This window comes from Osmerus mordax, chromosome 1 (genome assembly GCF_038355195.1).
Source record: "Osmerus mordax isolate fOsmMor3 chromosome 1, fOsmMor3.pri, whole genome shotgun sequence".
In the NCBI taxonomy this organism is placed as follows: Eukaryota; Metazoa; Chordata; class Actinopteri; order Osmeriformes; family Osmeridae; genus Osmerus; species Osmerus mordax.
In genome coordinates, this window is record NC_090050.1 from 11,649,377 (window position 1) to 11,672,279 (window position 22,903).

Genomic DNA, 22,903 nt, shown 5'->3' on the forward strand with positions numbered 1-22,903 from the left:
CGTCCACGAGTTTCACTGCTGTCAGGGGGAAGCTGGAGTAACTCTGACAGCTGAGCTAGGCTGGTAGAAATGAGAGGATGACCCGTGTGTGTGTGTGCGTGTGTTTGTGCGTGCATTTGTGTGTGTGTGTGTGTGTGTGTGTGTGTGTGTGTGGTGGATGACTTATTGCATATCTTTTTACAGGTGAGGGCTAGTGGTATATGAAAGTGGTCCTCACATCTGGTTAAATGTTATCCTGTTAGACTGACTCAGTGACATTATGGAGGTGGTGGTGTGCTGAAGCAGTGCCTTGAATTCACATAATAACCAACTTAGGATATGAAGTATTTAACATGACCCACATGAGGACCATATATAAGGCTCATTATAGACCATTCAAAGCAACCGTTATCAGACAGGAGCGTTGACTTTAACTCATGAATGAATAGAATGAGAACAGGGTGGGCAGTGCAGGACCACATTCAGTTTGCCCAAAGTCTTGCTTCTACTGTACTGTACCGTATGAAGCCCTTGTTATGAAAATAGACTGGCATGGAATGGGGAGACTGCTATTCTGTTATTGACCAGGATTACAGCATCCTCTAGTGGCCACAGGGGCTAAGCATTAGCATAAAAAAGTGTTACATTTTAACACCTCCCATAAAGATTAGGTCTTGAAGCTTTGTACACTGAACAATAAAATATGATTAAGTTCGATAAGTAAATGTGTTTTAGATTAATTGAATGTAATTCACCCCAAATTGAAGGGGTTAAACCATTTTGAGACTGCATTTGGACCAGACAACATCCTCTCCACAGTGTTTGTAGATCTTCAGTGTTGTAGACCAAGCATGTTGTACTGACACATTTACTCTTAATGTTAGATTACTGTGGCATTGTTGTGAAAAACCAAAACCAACCAATGTGAAAATTGTAATTTTCTGTCTGTGGCTGAAATCATAAAGTTTATAGATGCCTGTCATACAGCTTCTCTGCGCATTTTCTTCTTATCTTTTGATTTACTAATTGTGTATCCCATCAGAACCTATATAGTAGGATGCTGACATTAGATATGCATAAACCTTAATAGTGTGTGTGATCTTTTAATATTTAAGCAGGTAAATTAAATGGGCTTATCATGGGCTAATAACATTACTAAGCACATTTTTTAAGCAGATAGCAGGTTGATTGCATCAGAGTGCCCGTGGAGAATATTGTGTCACTCTCAACAATCTTTTGCAACAGATTTATTTGAAACTTTCCCTGGACTCATCGTCACAGTGGGATACTGAACATTGCCAAATAGTCACGGTTGCACGAGCTGCCTCTCAAGTCTACATCCAACGGAGAGTAGATTGAAGAGCCTTTCGACTCAAGTGTCCATCCGCCATTTTCAGCTGATGGAAAACAGGTAGACCACATATCACAAGTGCCGGCAAAATATAACAGGTATGTGAGAAAATTGTAAAGATGACTATCTCAATGAACCCTGTAGGCGACAATGGAAATCCAGAAACTTATTATCTGATGCGGTGATAAGGTTGGAATAGGTTACATAGATGCCGGTATGCCGTCAAACAATAAAAAGCACTGGTTTGTTGCGTTTATTTATGTATTGGCTCTCCAAAATATTCGCATACGTTTTCACGAATATTGCTCGGTCTTTAATGAATTCTCTCTTTTTAGGGATATTCATGTAAAGCGGACGAAACGGTTTGTGTGTCAATTTCCGATTTAAAAATAAATAAATTATTAAACCTTTATTTACCCAGGCAAGATCATTAAGAACAAATTCTTATTTACAATGATGGCCTGAAAAAAGCACAAGCTTTTTGAGGGAAAGGGGGCTAAGGGAAAAAATCTGGTTAAAAAGTACAACGGCACACAACCACAGCAGTACAGACATACAGAAAAAAACACAAAGCAACAACAACAAAAACTAGAGAGGGTACAATTTCTGGGGAAATTGTAGGGTGTGCTTGCTTGCGTCGGTTGTACAGGGATTTTAATGCCATTTTTACAACTGATATTCCTGTATATTTTATATAAAAATGCATAGGGCCTACTTATTATGTATAAATATTACATAGATTTAAAAACACCTTTTTTTTGCTGCTAATTTACAACTCAAAATACGAGTGAAGTGTAGAATGAAATATGATGTCTTCTCATTTCCCCTGCAAGAGGCAGCCTCATAGCTGAATCAAAACGAATACATTTGGCAGACCGGTGTAAAAATGGACCTAATCTCTGTGATTTAAACGTCCTTTTAAGTTTTCCCTTCTCCTGATATTTTCAGGAATTTAGCCTACTCATATTGCATTCATTCATTAATAAAGAACCCCCTTTGAAGATTATTCTACGACGTTACCGGCAGAAGATAGAATCGCGATTCAAACAGTACCATCTGCTAACTGAAAATATGCCCCCCAAAACGTAAATAAGCTTGACATTTATTTAGTGGAAAATCGCTCATTCATAAAAAGCTCACTGGTAGCGATCATTGTCAGTAACAACGCAAAATGCGATATAGCCCTGTGTGGAGAAGCTGCCCCGGTAAATTCTACTACTACGGTACAGCACTAGACTTAGACTACTGTACTGCTGTGTTCGTCTTGGTAGCGATTGCGTTGGTTGAATTCGATTTTGTACGGTTTAGGCTGAAATTAATTATTTTCATGAACAGATTGACAAAGTTTAGGCTGTGGCAATGAAGTTCAGGTTAGTAGTCAGATAGTTTCACCTATTGAAAGACTTTTGATTTAAGTAAGGGGAGTGCCGAACATGTTCTGTCGCCGTTTGACTTCCGAAACAGCTGTGTAAGTTAGATGTTTTTTTCGTGTGTCTCGCGTAGGCTACAGCGTTGCAATGAGCAACACTGGTTTGATGATAATTTCACCCACAAATCGTTTACTTGTAATGTAATGTCATAGTAAATCCTACAAAGAAAATGTATTTGTGAGGAATGTTTATTTTAACGATTGAAAACAAATGCATCATAGACCACTGTGGTATGTGTTGCCTGGGCAACAGAGGCTAATGTCATGCTAATGCTTCAGTGAAATAGCAGACTACCGTTTCCGAAAGTATATGTGGGCCTACTTCCTTAATAATATCAGCTAATATTGTACATTACATTTCATAATTGTGTTTCACATCACAAAGTAAAATGAGTAAATAGTTATCACCCTGGCCTCTTTGCTTGTGGCGTTTCTGCAGCTGCCTTGCAGTAAAGCTATAGTTAGCCTAGCTATCCCCAAAGTTAACAGATGCTAAACGAATGTTCTGCTACAGGTAGTCACGCGTGTTTTCGTGACGTTAGTGACGTAGTGACGTTAGTAACGTCAGTGACTGTGGCTAGCAAATTAGCCACCGTTAGCTTCACTTTTCACCACAAAAACGCAATTTCTACTTAAACCATGCAACGGAACGTAAATAAAAATACAACCAACGCAATCGCTAACAAGACGAACCTTTTGACACCGCCGTTGTGTATGTAGTCCAAATATTGACTGATCCTTAGGGGGGCGAAAATAAATAATAAATATATATGTGAGAGAACAAAGGTTGTGCCCTTGCCGAAGGCAAAGCACACCCAACAAGCAGGTTAAACAAAGCAGTGCATTAATAACATAGGGAGTCGGGGGGGATAAAACAATTTTAAAAGCACAAAGCAAGACACATTATTTACAACAACCACAATCAGGACACAGACTGACACGGGCAGGTATGAACAAAGGATACAGGCAGGAGAAAACAAAGCAGGCAACATCAGTACAACAGGAGGACAAAACTAGGCAGTTGGCAACAGACAAAAGACAAACCAAGCAGAAGGCATCTCAGTCCTGCCAACATTTGTCTTGCATTTCATGTTAGTGTTGCATCCAATTTTATGCAATTTCATTGTCTAAGGCCAATGTGATATTTTCTGTTGTTAAACAAATACTAGCTAAGTGTATGGCCTATAATGCCGTTTCTCCAACTATTTAATTTACAAACGTAGGCTGTTTCACAAAGTATTTTTTTTATCATTGTTTTTATGTGGGACAGTTCTCTTTGTCCGATATATTGCAACCACCAATTGGTGGTCAATGCTCAATGCATAAAACCTGATAGTCAAACTGCTAGGTCTTACTGCATCATTCTATCAAGATTTTGGCAATATCATCTTTCATTTGTTAGAATAGTTCTTCTTGTCGGTCTGGCCTGCTTCGCTGAGAGGATGGGCTAGTGCAATTTGCGATGTTCGTACAGCCCATCAAATGGACACTTTGTCGATGGAGAGGTATTTAATTCAATTGACCTTATTGATCCCGAAATAAATTCCAGCTTTCAAGTAGGTTAACACTGTGAGCACAAACAGAATAGGTCACAAAATAGGCCTATGTAACATGTATAATACAAAAAGCAGCGTTGAGGCTCTTAAACATTTTGTGCAAATTACAAATCACCAAACACAAAGTTTCAACTTCTACCTCACCAGTTTGCAATCCAATTTACGTGCGTATTAGTTTGTGTGGCTTTCTCACAGGCTGAGGAAACAACGAGTTGTCCTTAAAACATTTTTAAAGAGAAGTGAGAGCACACTGAATCTCCTCTCAAAAGCCTTGTTAACATAATTTCTTGAATGATTTACTCCTGAGCCTAAACTACAGAAAATAGTGAATAGTGGAAATTGTTAACACTTGTTTGACACCTGTACAGAACGGTAATTATAGGAGCTCCTAATGATGTGAAGGTCCATGTGGCTAATCTACACATTGGCTCTGCCAACTTCCTTAGGGTTTGAATGCTACACTTTCTGAGAACAATGTCTCACCAGTACACCGAATACACATCTCTCCCCAGTCTTCCTTCACCAAGGTTAGAGCCAAAACTGAGACAGGAAAATACATATTATTCAGCCATGAACTTAAATGTGTAATAGTTCTTGTACAACAGCAGAGTGAACGCTGGATCATGATCAAGGCCATCAGCAGCAGTCTGTGGTGCTTTTGAATTTGATTCTTGAAATTGTGCGTGTTTGCTCATTAGGTAACCATGGCTGATGCTGGTGAGACAGTAGAAACTCTGGATGACATTCCGCACCATATTTGGAAGAGCTTACCCAGCGCTATAATACTAAGACCCTCTCCTGTCAATCAAAGTCGTATTGGTGAGATGTGGGTACCGTAATCTATCAGAGTTTTAGCATAGTACTTACTGATGCAAATGAGAAAAATTACAGTTTGTATGCACATTTCAACCCAAACTGAATTTCTTCCTACCAGCCATGAAAATAAATGATACCTGTTTCCAAGATGCTATCTTGTGTGTGGCAAGATGTCCTCATTAATTCCCTTTCTCATTCAAGGTGCCTGGGCCTCTAGGTTCATCCCTAAGGCAAAAGGTTTGGCCCCTTTGTAGGAGAGAGGAAGAAGAGATCCCAGGTGACCAGCAATGTTTACCTGTGGGAGGTAGGTAATAGGAAACATTTATATTCATTTCAATTCGATCCTATTAAAAATAATGACACTTGAGAGTGTGACTTTAGTCCTGGAACCTGCGACAGTCAGAGATCATGTAGCAGCAGTGCAAAGGATCAAGGGGCTTATTCAGCCGGATTTCAGTACCTGCAGCTCTAATGAGACATCTGGGTGTGATTTGTCCGCACGCACCAGAATGAGAGGAATATTGCTCCCTCTTAAAGTATCTCTAATGTGCTGGTGCAATGACATACTGGTGAACTTACCTTTTCAGTTTGCATTCATTTAATTGTATTGAACAGAACAACAGTGATGTTCAGTTATAGCATCAAGAATTTTGATTGGATCTTTTCTTTGTGGATGTGTCGGTTCGGTGTTGCTGTAGGTATATTTCCCAGCAAGAGGCTGGATGTGTGTGGATGCCACAGACCCTATGAAGGGTAACTGGCTACGGTATGTTAACTGGGCACGCTCCAATCATGAACAAAATATTTTTCCTCTGGAGATCAATCGAGCTATTTACTACAAAGTATTAAGGGTAAGCCAATGCCATGGTTAACTGCATGACTAAATACATTATTAATGATTGTTCAACTTTTTACCTCTTTCAGAAATGTTGTCATAGTGATGCTTGTATATTTCAAATGTCAGTGTGATTTTTGTAGGGCATAAGTCACACCGTCGCTGGGTTGATAAATTGCTTTAGTTCAGTCAGAAGTGTCCCAAAATGTTAAGAGTTACATCCCCCACTGATTGGACAGACACACATGGGTCCCTCCTGTCTTTCAGCAAGATTTACTATGATTGGTGCGTTTTCTCATCATTCTTTTGTGACAGCCAATAGGACCTGGTGAAGAGCTGTTAGTCTGGTACAGTGGGGAAGACAACCCCGAGATAACAGCTGCATTGGAGGAAGAAAAGGCCAGCAGTTTGTGCAAGAAAAACTCACCCAGGGCGAAACGAGGTGAGTTGTTTAAACAACCAAATAAGAAATTCCTCAACAGATATGTTGTTATTCACGTATTTACCCATGTCACAAATGTGACAACGAGCTTGCAAAGAATAGCAGTCGAACGAAATGTGGTCTTTAGCCAGTTGTAGCTAACAGCTAGCTAGCTTTAGTCCGGTCGAAGTTGAATCCAAGCGCTAGCTAGTAGCCAGTATGGCTAAATCAGAGAGCTGGTCATGATACTCGGACTCTGTGCTTTTCTAAATAACTTTTTCGCATGAACACTTATGTTTTTGCCAGCTAGTACCTGGCTATGTAAACAGTGCCAACACTTCGCCAGGTAGCCAGTTAGCAGGTTAGCTGAACAGCACAAATTGCTCGTGACGTTCCGAGGGATGTGACCTTTCTCAAGAGTTCCTAATTACTGGAACCTTTGCGCGACTTCCTTGCTACTTAGTTGCATGGATGTGATGGGTTATCAAGAAGGCCTGGGAGGGTTGGCCTCGCAAGGTATCGTCTGTCTCACTCGATACTCGGAGGGTAGCTGTCAAGCTAGTTAGCGAGCTAACGGGCCAGGTCATGCACGGACGTGCCAGACATCCCGTGCAAGGCAGGGGGGAGATGATGGCAAACTGGCCTTGGTGCTCAGTCAAGTAAATTATTGATCCATAGATATCGGTCAAGTAAAGCGATGATCTATGTACCAAATGGTCTTTCAAAGTTATTTATTTGTGCTTTTTTGTAAGAATATGCTTGTAATTTGTATATAAAGAGATTTACAATACATAATGTAGCCTATTTAAGACTTTCGAAGACTGACGTCTAATTTAGCTTGTTAATCGTTTAATGTGCATTATAATTATTATATCAAATGAAGGTGTGAAACGGAGTAGATTGTCTTCTTTGCCTACTTGTATACCTACTAGAGAATAAGCTAGCTAACGTTGTCAACCGAAACAAATGCAAATTTGAAGTAGCATGAAGTTAGCTTGTGGATACTAGGCCCAGAATGAAGTTGCACAAGCCCTGAAGTCCCACCCTTCCTCTCCACAATACAAAAGGCACGATGGAGTGTTTTGTTGCACTGCAAGTCGTTTCGTCGTGAAATCTACTTTATAACCCCAAACTTTACAGTAATATTCAGCAGAAATATAATGGTGTCATGGTATAATTGGTGCATACCAGACTGTTTATTCTTTTTACAAAATTGCATGGTGACAGGAAGCTTGCAGCTTGACTTGATCAGAATAGAACACATACTGTGTGTGTTGAGCAATAGCAATAGGTAACTTTTCTGGAGATATTCTATGTTACTTAAATGTAGTCAGTCAGTGGGCCTGTGGTTATGGCCAGATTACTTTGGCTAAATGTTTGCAGTTTTCAGACATTTTGGCTATGTGATTTGAATGACGTTCCTGCAGCTTTAGCTTGCAGAAAGCCTTTGACGGCACAGGTCAGATGACTGAGCTGCAGCATGTGTTCCTGGGTGGCATGAATCAGGCTTTGTAGGCTAGGCCAGATGACCTTGTTGTCACAGCAACTCCAGGGAGCATAATGTATCTTGGTCACTGCAGTGTTATTCTATAGCATTACTTTGCGTATACTGATTTTGCATGCATTCAATTATATTTCTTTTTGTTGAAAAACCTGATTGACTAAAGCAGTATATTTTACTGTCCTTAATACAATGTTTAATAATATGCTTTGATATTAACTCAAGTTTGATTTAAGTTCATTCTGGTTAGTATTTGCAACAAGAAATAACCTACCAAAGCCAACATGATGAAGGTACACCTGAAAATGTCTACCTGTGTAGACAAATGTCCCTGTGTAGTAACATAAACAAAAGAAATCCCAAGCATTGCAGGTCTTATTCATGCTGTATAGTCAGTGTAATTTGGCAGAATTGAAAAGTGGATGCTTTGTGGGTTTCTCTTTCCACCTAGCTCGAAGAAAGTTACTGGTGCGAGCCAGACGGACTGGTTGGGGTGGATTCCGAGGACCCAAGCGAACAGGAGGAACTGAGTCTTCCACCACTGACATGTGGGACACAGAGGATGGTGTGTTCTACCCACCAGGATGAATAGACATCACCGTCATCAATGTTTTGTTGATATAGCACATCATTTATTTATCTGGGTCAAGCATACGCCCAAATACTGTCTGTAGACTTGAACTTTCTTTCCGCTTCAGTTTTGTTAAACAACTGCATTTGTTTCATGTGTTATCGTTTTGGTGTATTATTTTCACATGTATATTGACACATTACTCTGTTGATGCAGGTCCAAATGAGGAAGAGGAGAGGCAGTCATCTCCAGGACCCTCCCAGGAGGCTGTGGAGCCCTCGCCCAAGCCGTCTCCAGGCCCCTCTCTGTCTCAGGTCCAGGCTTTCACAATGGAGGACAAGCAGGAAGTTGAACAGGATGAGGGTCCAGGGGAGCATCAGCAGCCTGTAGCCGTGGCTGAGCCAGAGGAGAGCCCGGAGCTGCCTGTCCTGCCACAAAGCCATAGCACCCCCCCTCAGGAGGAGGAGGAGGATGAGGAGGAGGAGGAAGAGGACGAGGAGGAGGAAGGGGGGATGACTGGGGTCCCTCAGTGTTACACAAAGACAGCCCCCTCCTCTGTAAAGAGACCTGAACCAAAGGCAGACCCTGACCCCGACCTTGACCTTGATGCCCAGGATGAGACGCACCCCTGCCAGCACTGCGAGCGCCACTTCTCCACCAAACAGGGCCTCGAGCGCCATATCCACATCCACGCCACTGTGAACCAGCAAACGCACGCCTTCAAATGCCGCTATTGTGGAAAGTCGTTCGGCTCGCAGGTTGGACGAAGGCGGCACGAGCGCCGACATGAGAACGTGTCAAAGAAGAGGCCCGGCTCTCTGGCCGGCACCGCCACCCTGCTCAGTCCCAGAGCCCAGGTCGACGGTCCGAGTCCTGACCGCGTCACAGCTTCGGGCCACCACGTGGTCGCACGGTCTCCGTTTCAAATCCCAGCCGCGCCTTTGCCGACCTCCGAGATGGTTAGGAAGGATTCCGTAGAGGGAGACCGGCCCTTCATCGTGGACGAGAACGGCGAATCGAAAGAGCTTCATCCCTGTAAGTACTGTAACAAAGCCTTCGGCACGCACACCAACATGCGCAGGCACCAGCGCAGGATCCACGAGCGCCACTTACTGCCCAAGGGCGTCCGCAGGAAAGGCATGCTCCTGCAGGAGAGCCCCACCCCGCCCCAGCAGCCTGATGAGTCCCCCAGCACCAGCCCGCCGCTCGTCTACGTCCCCAGTGCCGACACCGAGGACGAGGCGGACCGGGACGACTACGTCGTCGACATATCCAAAAATATCTCGGAGAACCTCAGCCTGTACATCGACGGTAAGATCCTGTCCACCAGCTCAGTCAGCAGCTGTGACGTGATCGAGGTGGACTCCAGTTCCGCCGCGTTGTTCGGTCTGGACACGGTGATCCTCAGCCCTAGTGACATCTGTCAGGCCCTTAAAGTGGACACCAGGACTGGCTCGGTTCGCCAGGTCTCCAACCTCATTGGCCAGTCCACCTCGAAACGGAGGACGTCCACACCCCCTCTCATGCCCGGTATGAAAATGGAGACCGATACTGGGAACTCCTCCGCCTCCTCTTCCTGTTCCACCTCTTCCTCTTCCACCCTGTTGATGGGAGGTCTGTTCCAGAAGGAGAAAACCATCTACCTGTCCCCTAAGCTCAAACAACTCCTCCAGACCCAGGACAGCCATAAACCCTCCATCACACTGATGACAGACAGCCACACTGCCCCGGTATCGGTCACATCCTTGCCCGGAGGCTCGGGGAGGTTCAAGAGGAGAACGGCCTCCCCTCCCTCGTCTCCTCACCTCAGCCCCGCTCTCAAAGGCGAGAGTGCGAAGAGCGAGGCGGGATCTGGGTCTGGGAGCTCCTACACCCTCAAGGTGCCAAAGCTGGAAAACCTCAACCTGTCCACTGCCTGGAGTCTCACCAGCAAAGATGACAGGGATACCATGAACCCCTCAGGGAAGGACAACCGTGGCTGGCCTGCATCGAGCAGTAGTGGGGGGAACTCGTGTAATCAGCAGCCTCTAGACTTGTCCAGCTCTGTCGGAAGGAAAAATGAGGGCTCTAACAAGGCATCGGGGGAATCGGTGCTGGATCTGAGCATGCACCGCAAAAGTGGAGCCGAAGAACTGGAATCAAAGGGCATCCCAGCGGCAGTTCAGCCTCCGGCCAAGAAAAAGAAGCCCAACACCAGCATGCTGGAGAAGGTTCTGATGAGTGAGTATGCCGGGCTAACAACCTCTGCAGACGATGGCTCCTTAAACCTGGGAAGCCCAGATTCACAGTACACTGCTGGTACGGGCACCTGTTCTCATAGTACCTCACCCAACATGGTGTCTGACTCGGCCCACCCCTCTCCTCCATCCTTAACTCCAGTCACCATGAACCCCTCCTCGCCCAGCACCAGCCTGGTATGTCCCACACCACCTCCCCCGGTCCTGCCCACCATCCCCTCACCACCAGGCATGCCCAGCTCCCCTCACTCCCAGCCCTCCGACTGCTCCACACTCAGATCTCTTCCGGTCCTGTCGCCCAAAATGTCCCCCACGTCCGTCGACCATGGGGACGAAGAGCCGGCATCTAAGCCTGTGTCCGACACAGAGGAGACATCGTTAGGGGAAGATCACTGCGAGGACGAGCTCATGGCCCAGTCACCCGACCCCACCCCCGACCCAGTCAGAGATCTCCGCAACGGTCAGTCCAAGCCCAGTCCTCCTCGAGAGGCCATCTCTCTGGACCTGTCCACGACAGAGCCCGGGGTGGCCAGGAGGACTCGAAACGGCAGCAGTTTGCTGAATGGAAAAGTCAGTAAAGGCACGGCATCAGAGAGTAAATCCCAGCACTCTGACCTTTCTGTGTTGTCAGAGTCCCTGTCTGGCCCCTCAGCCTCTCCCCCTGCTCTGTCAGACCGCCCATCTCCCCCCGTGATCAAGAAGGAGCCCCGCCACGCGGACACGGCCCATGGCGCCCTGCCTCCGGTCGGCAAACCGACGGAGGCCGAGGAGCAGGAGGACAGCGGCGGCGACGCCTTCAGCAAGAGCTTCGTCTGCAACGTGTGCGACGGGCCTTTCCGCTCCATCAAAGAGCTGAGTCGGCACATCGTGGCGCACGCCGCCGACTGGCCGTACAAGTGCGAGTTCTGCGTCCAGCTGTTCGGCGACGCGGCCGCCCTGCTGGAGCACCGTACGGCCCTGCACGGCGTGGGCCGCATCTTCGTCTGCTCGGCCTGCCGCAAGGAGTTCGCCTTCCTCTGCAACCTCCAGCAGCACCAGACCGACCTGCACCCCAATCAGGAGTGCACGCACGCGGCCGTGGAGAGCGGCAAGCTGAGGCCCCAGAACTACACGGACCCCAGCAAGGCCACGGAGGAGAGCTCCACGGACGCGCCGACGCCAGAGTCCCCGGAACAAGCCCAGTCCCAGGGGATGGACGTCGTGGCGGAGGAAGAGCCCAGCGTGAACGGGAAGCACGGGGACGAGGGTGGCGACGACCCGACCGAGGAGCTCTACACCACCATCAAGATCATGGCCTCGGAGGGGGGCAAGCCCAAAGGCCCCGACGTACGTCTGGGCATCAATCAGCACTATCCCAGCTTCAAGCCTCCGCCCTTCCCCTACCACAACCGCACGCACGCCACCTCGGTGGCCTCGGCCACCAACTTCACCACTCACAACATCCCCCAGACCTTCAGCACGGCCATCCGCTGCACCAAGTGCGGCAACAGCTTCGACAACATGCCCGAGCTGCACAAGCACATCCTGGCCTGTGCCAACGCCAGCGACAAGAGGCGTTACACTCCCAAGAAGAATCCCATCCCCCTCCGGCAGATCGTCAAGCCTCAGAACGGAGTCCTGTCGCCAGCCGCCACCGCCGCGATCGCCGGCAGCGTTGGGCAGAATGCCTTCCGCAGGATGGGGCAGCCCAAGAGGCTGAACTTCAACCAGGAGGCCACGGGCAAGACCAGGATGACTTCCCTTAGCAAGAAGAAGAACCAGCTGGTCCAAAAGGCCATCACTCAAAGGAACAAATCCGCCGCCTCGGTCAGGAAGACCTTCGTCAAAGTGGAGGAGGAGGAGGAGGAGGAGGAGCCACAGCCGGCACCACCGCAGCAGGAAGTTCACGTCTGCCCTCACTGCAGCCGGGAGTTTACTTACCCTGCCAGCCTTAGCAAGCACATAGCAGTCAGCTGCCCCATGAAGCCTGCTGCCAAAAAGGGCAAGAGGGGGGCAGCGGAGGCCAAGAGAGCCGGGGCCGACGCAGCATCGGACAAAAACATGAGCCTTCGTAGGAGAGCCACAGACGCTGAGCTCCAGCAGCCCGAGCCCGGGTCCAAACCCCTGAGGAAGACCCGGGCTCGCAGCTCGGGGGCCCCGGAGGCCGAGCCCCCCCAGGCCACCAAAGGGAAAGCCGCAGGGCGTCCCAAGAGGCCAGCCTCTTTCCCAGCTGCTGTGGTTCCGCCCGGGAAGAAGGGTAGAAAGGGCCAAGCCCAGTCCTTGCCTCCCACCCCATCCTCCTCGGATGTTCCCACCAGTGAACCTGCGCCACGTCCGGCTGGGAGGATGGGGCGAGTGGGCAAGGAGGTGGCACCCAAGAAGGTGTCTGAAGTGAAGTCTCCCCAGGAGCAGTCCCAGACCCAGGTTAAAAAAGAGGTCCAGGGAGAGCGCTTCTCCCTGAGGGCACGGGAGCGGGCAGGCGGGCCAGTCACCAGGAGCCTTCAGTTGGCCAGCTTCGCAGGTCCTGTGGAGGTGAAGACAGAAGAGCTGTCCAGCCAGGAGCCCAAAGACCCTAAGGTAATAACAGTCACTGTTTTTTATTTATTTAATGTTATATAAAGACTTTGCATAGTAGATGCATTTGCAGTACTTCAAGATTTTGTTTGAGGTTGTACAATATTTGGAATTCTATGTCACTGAACAGTTGTTTTATGCTCCAGGAGTCTCTGCAGAAATGAGCCATGATTCCTATTCATCATGAGTACAGCAGGGAGCGAGTGGAGAGGGTGGAGATTCCCCAGAGAATCACCGCTGAACAAACCTTCCCCTTCGAGGAGGACGTTGGCACGGGACATGCTTAGTCACAACAAAAAGTGACAGGAAGTGAACTCTTGACTGCTTCCCCTCTCGTGTCTCGTTGGCTGCTGAGAAGTAGGCCTCTTGACACTCATCTTCCTATTAGTCTGGACTAAGACAGTTTTGCTGAAATAAATATACAAACTGTAAATGACAATGAGAATATATATATAAATATATATATAGAGAGATATATATTGTACATCAGTACTTGACCCAAAACATTGACATTGGGGTTTCCGTTATGGTTCAAAAGGTAATCCTATTGCAAATGGCAATCACGTATATCAGTTCCAAAACTGATCTAGTCTCTGGTCTTTCTACTCCGTACTTCCCAGGTGAGGTTTTCATCATTTGGACAAATCTTGATGCATGTTCTGAGTATACAGTATAACTAGACGGGGCCCTGTTCCCTTTCTCTGCATCCCATGTTGTGGCCCGCACCCACTTTAATACAATGATTTACAAATGATTATGTATGTTTGATTTTAATCTCTATAGAGAATACATTGTTGAGGGGGTGGGCTGAAAAGAGCATTTTTTTTCTAACTGCTAAATTGGTCCTCAGGAACAAGTGTGTGTGTGTGTGTGTGTGTGTGTGTGTGTGTGTGTGTGTGAGTTTGCATATGTATGTGTACATACATGTTTTCTTACTGACATATTTTTGTCATGTTTGTCATTTGGCTTATAAGTGTGTGTGACCTGCAGCTAGAAAAGGACAACTTTGACTGTTTTTATAAAAGTAAAGGGGAAAGATTGTTTTAGTTCCTAGTAGCATACAGTACAGGGAAAAGGATACACTGCCATTTATCCATTCATTCTTTTCATTTTTGTGAACATTTACATTTTAATGTGTCATAAATAATAGGTATAATTAGCCCCATCTTGTTGGAAAGCACTTTAAAAAGCGATGTCTCTGCCAAATTCTGGTTTGATTTTGAACTGTTTGAAACCTGAAATGATGTATAGTTTTTAAATGTGAACAATGGAATGTGTTAAATTCTGTTGTTAAACCGGGTTGACCCCAGAGAATAAGCAAGTCAGCATCATTACATCTCTTAACATTTCACCATTTAAGACCCTAGACAGACTGAGTTCTGTCACTCGATTTTATAGAAATGCATTTACAATCCATTTAGGGGGGAGGAAGAGGGGGGAGGTGTAGGGGTTGATTTCAACGTTTTATTTTTTTTTAGTTTCTCGCAGGGCCAGCCTTGTCCAGCTATCATGCTCATATAACTGACTACAGGCTGTTTCTGAGTCGATCTTCCTGGTGGAGGTGAGCTGCCTCTGCCCCAGGTGATCCTCCTGTGTGCTGGAGGGGAGCTGCCTCTGCCCCAGGTGATCCTCCTGTGTGCTGGAGGGGAGCTGCCTCTGCCCCAGGTGATCCTCCTGTGTGCTGGAGGGGAGCTGCCTCTGCCCCAGGTGATCCTCCTGTGTGCTGGAGGGGAGCTCCCAGCGGTGTTTACAGTCATCACTGCTTCCTCGGCCCTTCAGCACCAATACGTAGGGCAGCCCACTCAAATGCCTACAGCATGTTGGAGGGAGAAAATGTTATTGAACAATATATTATAAAGCTAATTTATATTTCCTTGGGATGTTTTCATCATGTTTGTTTTGCCTTCCTGCGTAGATATTCTTGATCGTTTTCTCCTCAGATGAAATTGAGCTGATGTGTTTTGAGGATGATCAAAGTCAAATATCCCTGTTGACCTCGTATGTAAAACACACTGTTGTAATTTACATAATAAAGACTTTTTTCAATTTGTCCTTGAATAGAAGCTCTGAGTAGGTCCTCTTAGATTGTACGTCTCGAATACAGTGTCCACGGCTGTGGCCCTTTCAGATAATTCCACCAGAGCAACACTAAGCCATACATAACCTGCGTGCAGCCTGTGTGATTGTTACTGGATGGGATGCCGGTGACATTTGTCAGAGTGAAGTGGAGAGGCTGCCTTTTAGACACAGACACAAACCATTTGTTTTGAGATGTGAAGGAGGTGGCTGGTGTTGGTCACAGGGGAGATTGCTTTGACACGGCTCTAGACCGACGTCATTGCTGCAGCTGTTGGCAATCAGTGGCATCTCACACACATTAAGATCCCATATAAGGGTGTGAACTTTATTGCTGGTTAACATTTGCCATTTTCTGGTAATCCTACAGAAAATGGCAAAACACAACAGCACCAATGGAAATATCTGCAAAATAAGTCTTATTCAGTGTTCTTCAGTCTGCTGACGACTAGGAGGTGCAGACCCAATAGAAGGAAGGCCAACCACGCGTTCCCAAACCACTGTAAGACTCTCCTGCTAGGCCTTGTCCGGCCCTGGGTGTGCTTGGTGAGTGTGTGTCTGATGGCTGATCTGAGATCAGCTTGGTGAGTGTGTCTGCTGGCTGATCTGAGATCAGCTTGGTGAGTGTGTGTCTGCTGGCTGATCTGAGATCAGCTTGGTGAGTGTGTCTGCTGGCTGATCTGAGATCAGCTTGGTGAGTGTGTGTCTGCTGGCTGATCTGAGATCAGCTTGGTGAGTGTGTGTCTGCTGGCTGATCTGAGATCAGCTTGGTGAGTGTGTGTCTGCTGGCTGATCTGAGATCAGCTTGGTGAGTGTGTGTCTGCTGGCTGATCTGAGATCAGATCCAGACCGGTCCGTCACCCTCACACACATTAATGGATCCATCAAACCCACTCACCAGCCCAGCTGCAACAGCACACGCTCCAGCCGTAAACAAAGCATCAGTGAAGTCGATGTGCCCTGTGGAATAACCGCTAATGCATCGGCTCCCCTGTAAAGGTGTTCTGCTCTTCAGTTTGACAAGGGGAGAGGAACGAGTGTCGGATTGAATGTGATGTGTGAGGATGATATGATTCAGAGGGCTGCTCTTTCTTTATTCGGTGTAAGGGTGCAACGTGTTTCGTCTTCCCCTAGGTGCCATGGTGGTGTGGTTTATGGGTCCCCTGTGGGGGTGTGCATGCTTTATGGGTGTGTGTGTGTGTGTGCGTGCGCGCATGGGGAGAAGAAGAGTGCTGTGCCGTACTCAGGCTGTCAGGATGAAATATCACTGCACTACCTCCTGATTGCTGTATAGCTGGACTCTGCCGTGTTCATAAAAATGCAGCCCTATGCAGGTCTGTTGCAGGGCTCACTAAATAAACTAGGATAGTGCAGAAAGAGATTTCAGAAGTCCAGGCACAGACGACACACAGAGCCTAACACATATATTTACAGCGGACCATGCAGTACCATTTGTGTATGTAGAAAATGTCAGGTTGGTTTGTGTTTGAATATGTTCAGTAAGCTGTAGGAAGAAAGAGTCAAAGAAGAAACAAGACAATAAATGGCGATCAAGCTTGTGGAAGAAATTGGGATTTCCTGTGTGCTTACATTATTCACTAATCAATAGAACTAGTCATTGGATACTAGCTAGTACGTTCTCATGTAAGCTTGCTATTAATAAGAGTATATTGTGTCTATGTGTCAGGGTTAATAGATGTTCGGGGTCAGGAGAAAGTACTGGCTAAACGTTCCTTGTCATGACTACAAGGAGAGCTCCAACTATGAACTCTCTAGTCTGAGAGTTGTCATGTGTTGGGAGCAGTGAATCTCTTTCTCTGAGACTGTTGAAACGTCATTACTGCCTGACTGTCACAATCTATGTTTACATTCTTGTGCCCTATAAAAGATGGTCCTCCGGCTTTCGGAGCTGGGAGAGACATGATTTAGACCTAAGCCTGGTGTTGTGTTGTCATTTATTGTCAGAGGTCTGGTTTTTTCTCCCAATCTGCAGATTGATAAATACGTATTAAAATCCAGAACTTAACTGAACTTAGTCACTCCGTTTATGAAGAGACGGACAAAACACTTTCTTCATCAAAGCTTCAACAATTCACTGTTTCCATGGGATTCAGCTCAGTGTAATAATGTGTTATATCAGTAATCCTTCATTCGCATCAGTCAGGGGAGTCATAGCTCTCTGTGAAGAGGAGTCATCCGCTTCCAGCAGGGAGACCAGCAGGAGGGCTTTATGACTGTTCCTCACACATGACTGAACACTGCCTTCTGTGTCCTAAAAACGGAGTTGTGTCTATTTTTCCTGTAAAAAGAAAACAACATTAAAGACAAGCTTGTTTGAGTGGATGGGAATTCTGAACAAGTTCAAGGTTAAATGAGTAAAAATGCAGAGCCATTGGCTTGGTGAGATAGCAGAAACACGTGACTCAAAGCATTGTAGTGAAACAGACCCTGCTCGCTTACCCACCTGCAGGAGAAGGAACTATTCTCTCTGTGAGTGACTCTCTGTGAGTGACTCACTTGGAACTGTGTTCTGGTGGGTAAACATCACTTTGAAAAGTTAACAGTTCAAATAAAAACAGGATATCTCTTCCTCTGTGGCCAGATCCACCTTCCATAGCAGACTGCCAACCCCTCTAGTGGTTCTACAGAGACCATTCAAGTGTCCTGCCATTTCCTTTCAAAACAGGAGGAAGTGAGTTCTGCTACTCGCTCCTGTTGCTGTGCTAGCAGCCTGACAGCACAGCAGTGTGAGAGAGATCCTGGTGACAATGGGCTTCCTGGGAAATGTGGCAAATGGGAAAAGCCTGTTGATTGGAGAAGGGGGCACGTTTCCTGTCGAGAGTTCAGGATTAGTTTTACTGTAGGACTAACTGGCATGCAGTACACTGTAGGACTAACTGGCATGCAGTACACTGTAGGACTAACTGGCATGCAGTACACTGTAGGACTAACTGGCATACAGTACACTGTAGGACTAACTGGCATGCAGTACACTGTAGGACTAACTGGCATGCAGTACACTGTAGGACTAACTGGCATGCAGTACACTGTAGGACTAACTGGCATACAGTACACTGTAGGACTAACTGGCATGCAGTACACTCAATTGCCAATGGGTACAAATAACAGTTACTGCTGGACCTTGAAAAATGATTTTGATTTTTAGCTGTACAACATGTGTGTTCAGCAGGGGTGGAAGTAGCGAATTACAACAACTCACGTTACTGTAATTAAGTCCTTTTTTCTATTTTAATATTTAAATAAATAAATGTAAACTTAATTTTAAATATAAGTCTGTAATTGTATTTGTACTTAGGTAGCCTACAAATTTAAGTATTCTACTTCGCTACTTTTAAAATCACAATTCGTTACTGAGTAGCCTAGCCTGCCATTTGAATTAATATTCAAACATTTGACCGGCATTTCAGCCAGGAACCAATAAAGATCGTAAATGAACCAATTAAAACCCTGATATTTGGACCGAAAAAAGTCCCTGCTGCAGCAGGTTTCAGAGAGTTTATCATAATAATTTCAGAGTTAATTTATGGACAGAACTGAAGGTTTGGAGAAGCAGACCACCACATGAAGTTAATGACAGCCACCATGAACTCATTGAAAATGAAATACCGGCTGACGAGTGCCCATGGTCGCACCTGGAGGTGCCTTACATTTAGTCATTTAGCAAACGCTCTTATCCACAGCGACTTACAGTAAGTACAGAGACATTCCCCCGAGGCAAGTAGGGTGAAGTGCCTTGCCCAAGGACACAACGTCATTTTACAGGGCCGCGATTCGAACCGGCAACCTTCTGATTAATAGCCGATTCCCTAACCGCTCAGCCTGACCCCTTACAAGAATTCAACCACTAATCTCAAAAAACCCTTTAATCACCATTAATCAATAAGGTGATTTTTTGTTGTTGTTTAAAGTAACTATTTTCTCAATGGATCTGCAATTGTATTAAAAGGTTTTAAGAAAATTCTTAAAATATCACCACCAGTATTTTTTACTTGTAATTGAGTATTATCTGAGCAATGTAATGGTACTTATACTTAACTACCCATTTTCAGTACTCTTTCCACCACTGGTGTTCAGTATATCGTCTTTGCCATCTATCCAAACTGCAGCCCTGACCATGCCAGATTTCTGTGAAGGCCATCTACAAGCCACAACCAGTTCAACACAACTTCTTATAAAATCAGGGAAAGCTTGAAAAGGAATGGCAGAAAGATTCTATACCAAACATTTAGAGTAAGATGACATCAGCTGTACCTGTGGACACAAAAACAAATTGAAGCAAGTGCCATGACTCATACATCCTGCATTTTGTACAGTACTTCTTTCTAGTTTGTATTATTTTATCAAGGTTTCCTTCGGGGTAACTCAGAACTTTGGGGAAAAGAGAAGTCCTACTTTTATGCAACCTCTCTCTTTCTCTCTCATCCTCCTTTTGACAGCCAAAGCAAAGAAATGAAGCGGGAGTTTGCAGAAATCTCTTCAGAAGCTCAGGTCCTAAGATGGATCGAGGGGGTTTGGATGGAGAGATGTGTAGAGAGGGAGGGAGTGGGAAGGAGGGAGGGTGAGCAGGAGGGAGGGTGAGCAGGAGGGAGGCTGAGCAGGAGGGAGGCTGAGCAGGAGGGAGGGTGAGCAGGAGGGAGGGTGAGCAGGAGGGAGGGTGAGCTGGAGGGAGGGTGAGCAGGAGGGAGGGTGAGCTGGAGGGAGTGGGAAGGAGGGAGGGTGAGCAGGAGGGAGGGTCAGCAGGAGGGAGGGTCAGCAGGAGGGAGGCTGAGCAGGAGGGAGGGTGAGCTGGAGGGAGTGGGAAGGAGGGAGGGTGAGCAGGAGGGAGGGTCAGCAGGAGGGAGTGTTACTGCTGAAGATCAACAAACAAGGGAGAAGGGAGGGGAGGGAGGCTCACCAGATCCCAGAACAAGCATCCTCTCCCCAGTCGTGCCCAGAGGACAGCGGCTGCTGCTCCTGCCTACAGTACTGTCACACTGGAGAAGAGGAGAGCGGGAGAGAGGAGGGGAGGTACAACTTTCACCTGCTTCCTTAACGGGTTCTGCGCTGCTCTCCTGCTGACTGCCTGGAGCTACAGAGAACCGCTGTTGATAACCTCATACACTTGATTGCACACACGCACACACACACACACAATAGTGGTCGTGGACCAGCTGCACTCACGACTTGGCAGCTTCCTTTACCACCCTCCCGCTCCCTCTCATCTAGCGTCTAAATCGCATACACACACACACACACAGAAATGATCACAGAACTCTGCCACACACTCACAGAGACACACCCCCTCTGATGATCTGAGCTGTGAGCGGCGCAGCTCGTGTCAGAGAGAGAGAGAGAGAGAGGAGGAGGACTGGGCTACGAGGCAGTAGCAGCAGCATCCAGAGGAGAGGTCTGGAAGAGAGCAGTCAACACCCAACCACCAGAATCCAGGAGAGATATCGCCCCAGCCCCAGCAACCAGCTCCTGACACAGCATCCCCCCCCCCCCCCCCCCCCCTCGAAGCAAAACAGAAGTCCGCTCGCCCTTTTCCTCTCCCTCTCTCCCTCGCTCTCCCGGCCCCGGCGTGACGCAGTCTAGCTGACCTTCATCCCCCATCCCCTCCTTCCCTCTCCGTCTCCTCGTGCGCGGCGCGGGCCAGCGGGACAGGACAGCCATGGAGGACACCATCACCTGCAGCCACTCGTCCGCCTTCTCCCAGGTGTTCGGACGCCAGGGACAGCTCATGCAGGCCAGTGAGTATCCAACAGCCAGCACAGGCACCCACCTGAACAGGCGCCCCCACGCGCATACGCAAGACCCGCCTCCGTTCTCCTCACTCCCTCCCTCGTGTCGGAGTGGGTGAACAGTGTGCAGCGCATTGTTTTGTTTGCTTGCCTCTCTGTGATCGCGCTCTGATTGTCACTCGCTGTCACCTGCGCTTTTCTTCGGGGTGAGGAAAAGGACTACGGACGTGAATGTTTCCGCGTGTGCTGGTGTGTGTCTGTGCGGTGTGTTTGTAAGTGTGTGTGTGTGTGTGAAGTGAAGTGTGTGTGTGTGTACATAAGCACATTAGCTGCAACACCTCCAGGTGGTTCCTCCCTGCCTCTGCTAGTTGAGCTCAACATCCTCATTGTCTTCTCTGTGTCAGTGCTGCTAATACCTTGTTGGGACCAATGCTGTTGTTTATGGAGTGTAATTGAACACCTATTGTAATTACACATGGAGGTTGTGTGGCACTTATGGATTCTATTCTGAGCAATGTGTTCTGTACGGCACAACAGGAGGTGAGATTACAGAGGTGTGTGTGTACTAGAGTTGTGGTGGCTTACTTAGAGCTGTACACTAGAGTGTTCTTGGCAGGGTGGTTGTGGTTCACCACCAGCCACAGCTTGAGAGGAAGAACACTTCACTGATAATGGTTGTTTATCTTCACCTGCTCTCTCTGTTTTGGGGTGTGGTCGAACAATAACTGTACCTCAGGAGCTGAGCAAGGTACCTGTGTGTGTGTTTGTGTGTGTGCGTGTGTGTGTGTGGAGGTGCGTGCGTCTGTGTGTGTGTATCGCACGGTAGCTGCGGTTCCTTTTCACACTTTTCCATCCTCTCTCTCAGATGGAGAGTGCTGTCCTGTGTGTATCGTTTTTAATAGGAAGCGTGATGTGTGAAGCCAGTGCCAGACCCACGCTCAGGGAGATGTGTAGTCCTGTCTTTCAAGACGTAGCTGCAGAGCAGGACTGTGAGGAGGGGAATGGCAAGGCTGTCTGAGGAACACCACAGAGCCCAGACGGACGGTTAAATAATTGAGAAGCGAATGAAGATTTCAGGGAGCACGAACACCGACTTTGACGGCCTTGAACTGTAAGAGTTCTGCTTGTCCCCACTGATGTGTTGTAATACAACGCTCGGGGTCGGCCTGTTCATGCGGATTTCCCTTTAAGTACGGGAGGGCGAGAGGGAGGGAGCGATAAAGAGAGGCAGGAGAAGAAACGGAGCGCAAGCGAGAGAGCGAGGCAGAGATTGAGTGGATGTGTCGGACCTTTACAGTATGTGGGCTGGCATCCCAGGCATGGACGTCCTGCAGAGAGAGCTGTCTTTGAAGCCTCTCGTTCTCTCCCCATCGCCGAAAAATGCAAACGGACTCGGCAGTCTGATAGGTTAGAAGCAGGGCCCTTAGGCGCAAGGAATCCCTTTCATCACATTCTCAGTAGTGAAGTCAGATCAACCATGTTTTTATATGTTGACGCGCTCCCAGTGGGACCTCCCGATGAGAGGGAGAGAGGGATGTGGTCTGAGCCCGGTTGTGTCCCTCATGTGAAGGGGCCGGCAACCCTGACCTCTCTGGATGGCCCGGCACAAGGGTCACAGCCAGACACCAAGCCAGACAGGCCAGCTGAAACACAGGACTGTTCAGGACACCGACAGAAGGCTTGCAGGGCCGCACTAGGCCTCTTCCGGCCCCAGGCACCAGACCCATACTGTGTCAGAAACGTGATTAGACGTTCCCTCATCACAACACGCCTCGATATCTTCTGTCTTTGGGAAACGACGTACGCCTCTTGCCTTTCGGCTAATTAGCCGCGATTT

The 22,903-nt window shown here is 47.3% G+C and overlaps 1 protein-coding gene across 3 annotated transcripts; it reads left to right on the plus strand.

Moving 5' to 3' along the window:
- Positions 1-6,401: 6,401 nt before the first annotated feature.
- prdm2b (PR domain containing 2, with ZNF domain b) lies at positions 6,402-15,298 on the plus strand. 3 transcript variants are annotated; one of them, XR_010877773.1, is made up of 5 exons: positions 6,402-6,408; positions 8,340-8,453; positions 8,676-13,252; positions 13,396-14,830; positions 14,957-15,298. XR_010877773.1 is itself a non-coding variant. In XM_067246185.1 (5 exons), the coding sequence occupies exons 2-5, from the start codon at positions 8,435-8,437 to the stop codon at positions 13,411-13,413; spliced, it is 4,443 nt and encodes a 1,480-aa protein (XP_067102286.1). In that variant the 5' UTR covers positions 6,402-6,408; positions 8,340-8,434; the 3' UTR covers positions 13,414-15,298. The 3 variants fall into 3 exon arrangements, 2 of the variants coding, with proteins under 2 accessions (XP_067102286.1, XP_067102274.1); XM_067246185.1 differs by having other exon boundaries at positions 8,676-11,156; positions 11,328-13,252; positions 13,396-15,298; XM_067246173.1 differs by having other exon boundaries at positions 13,396-15,298.
- Positions 15,299-22,903: the final 7,605 nt, after the last annotated feature.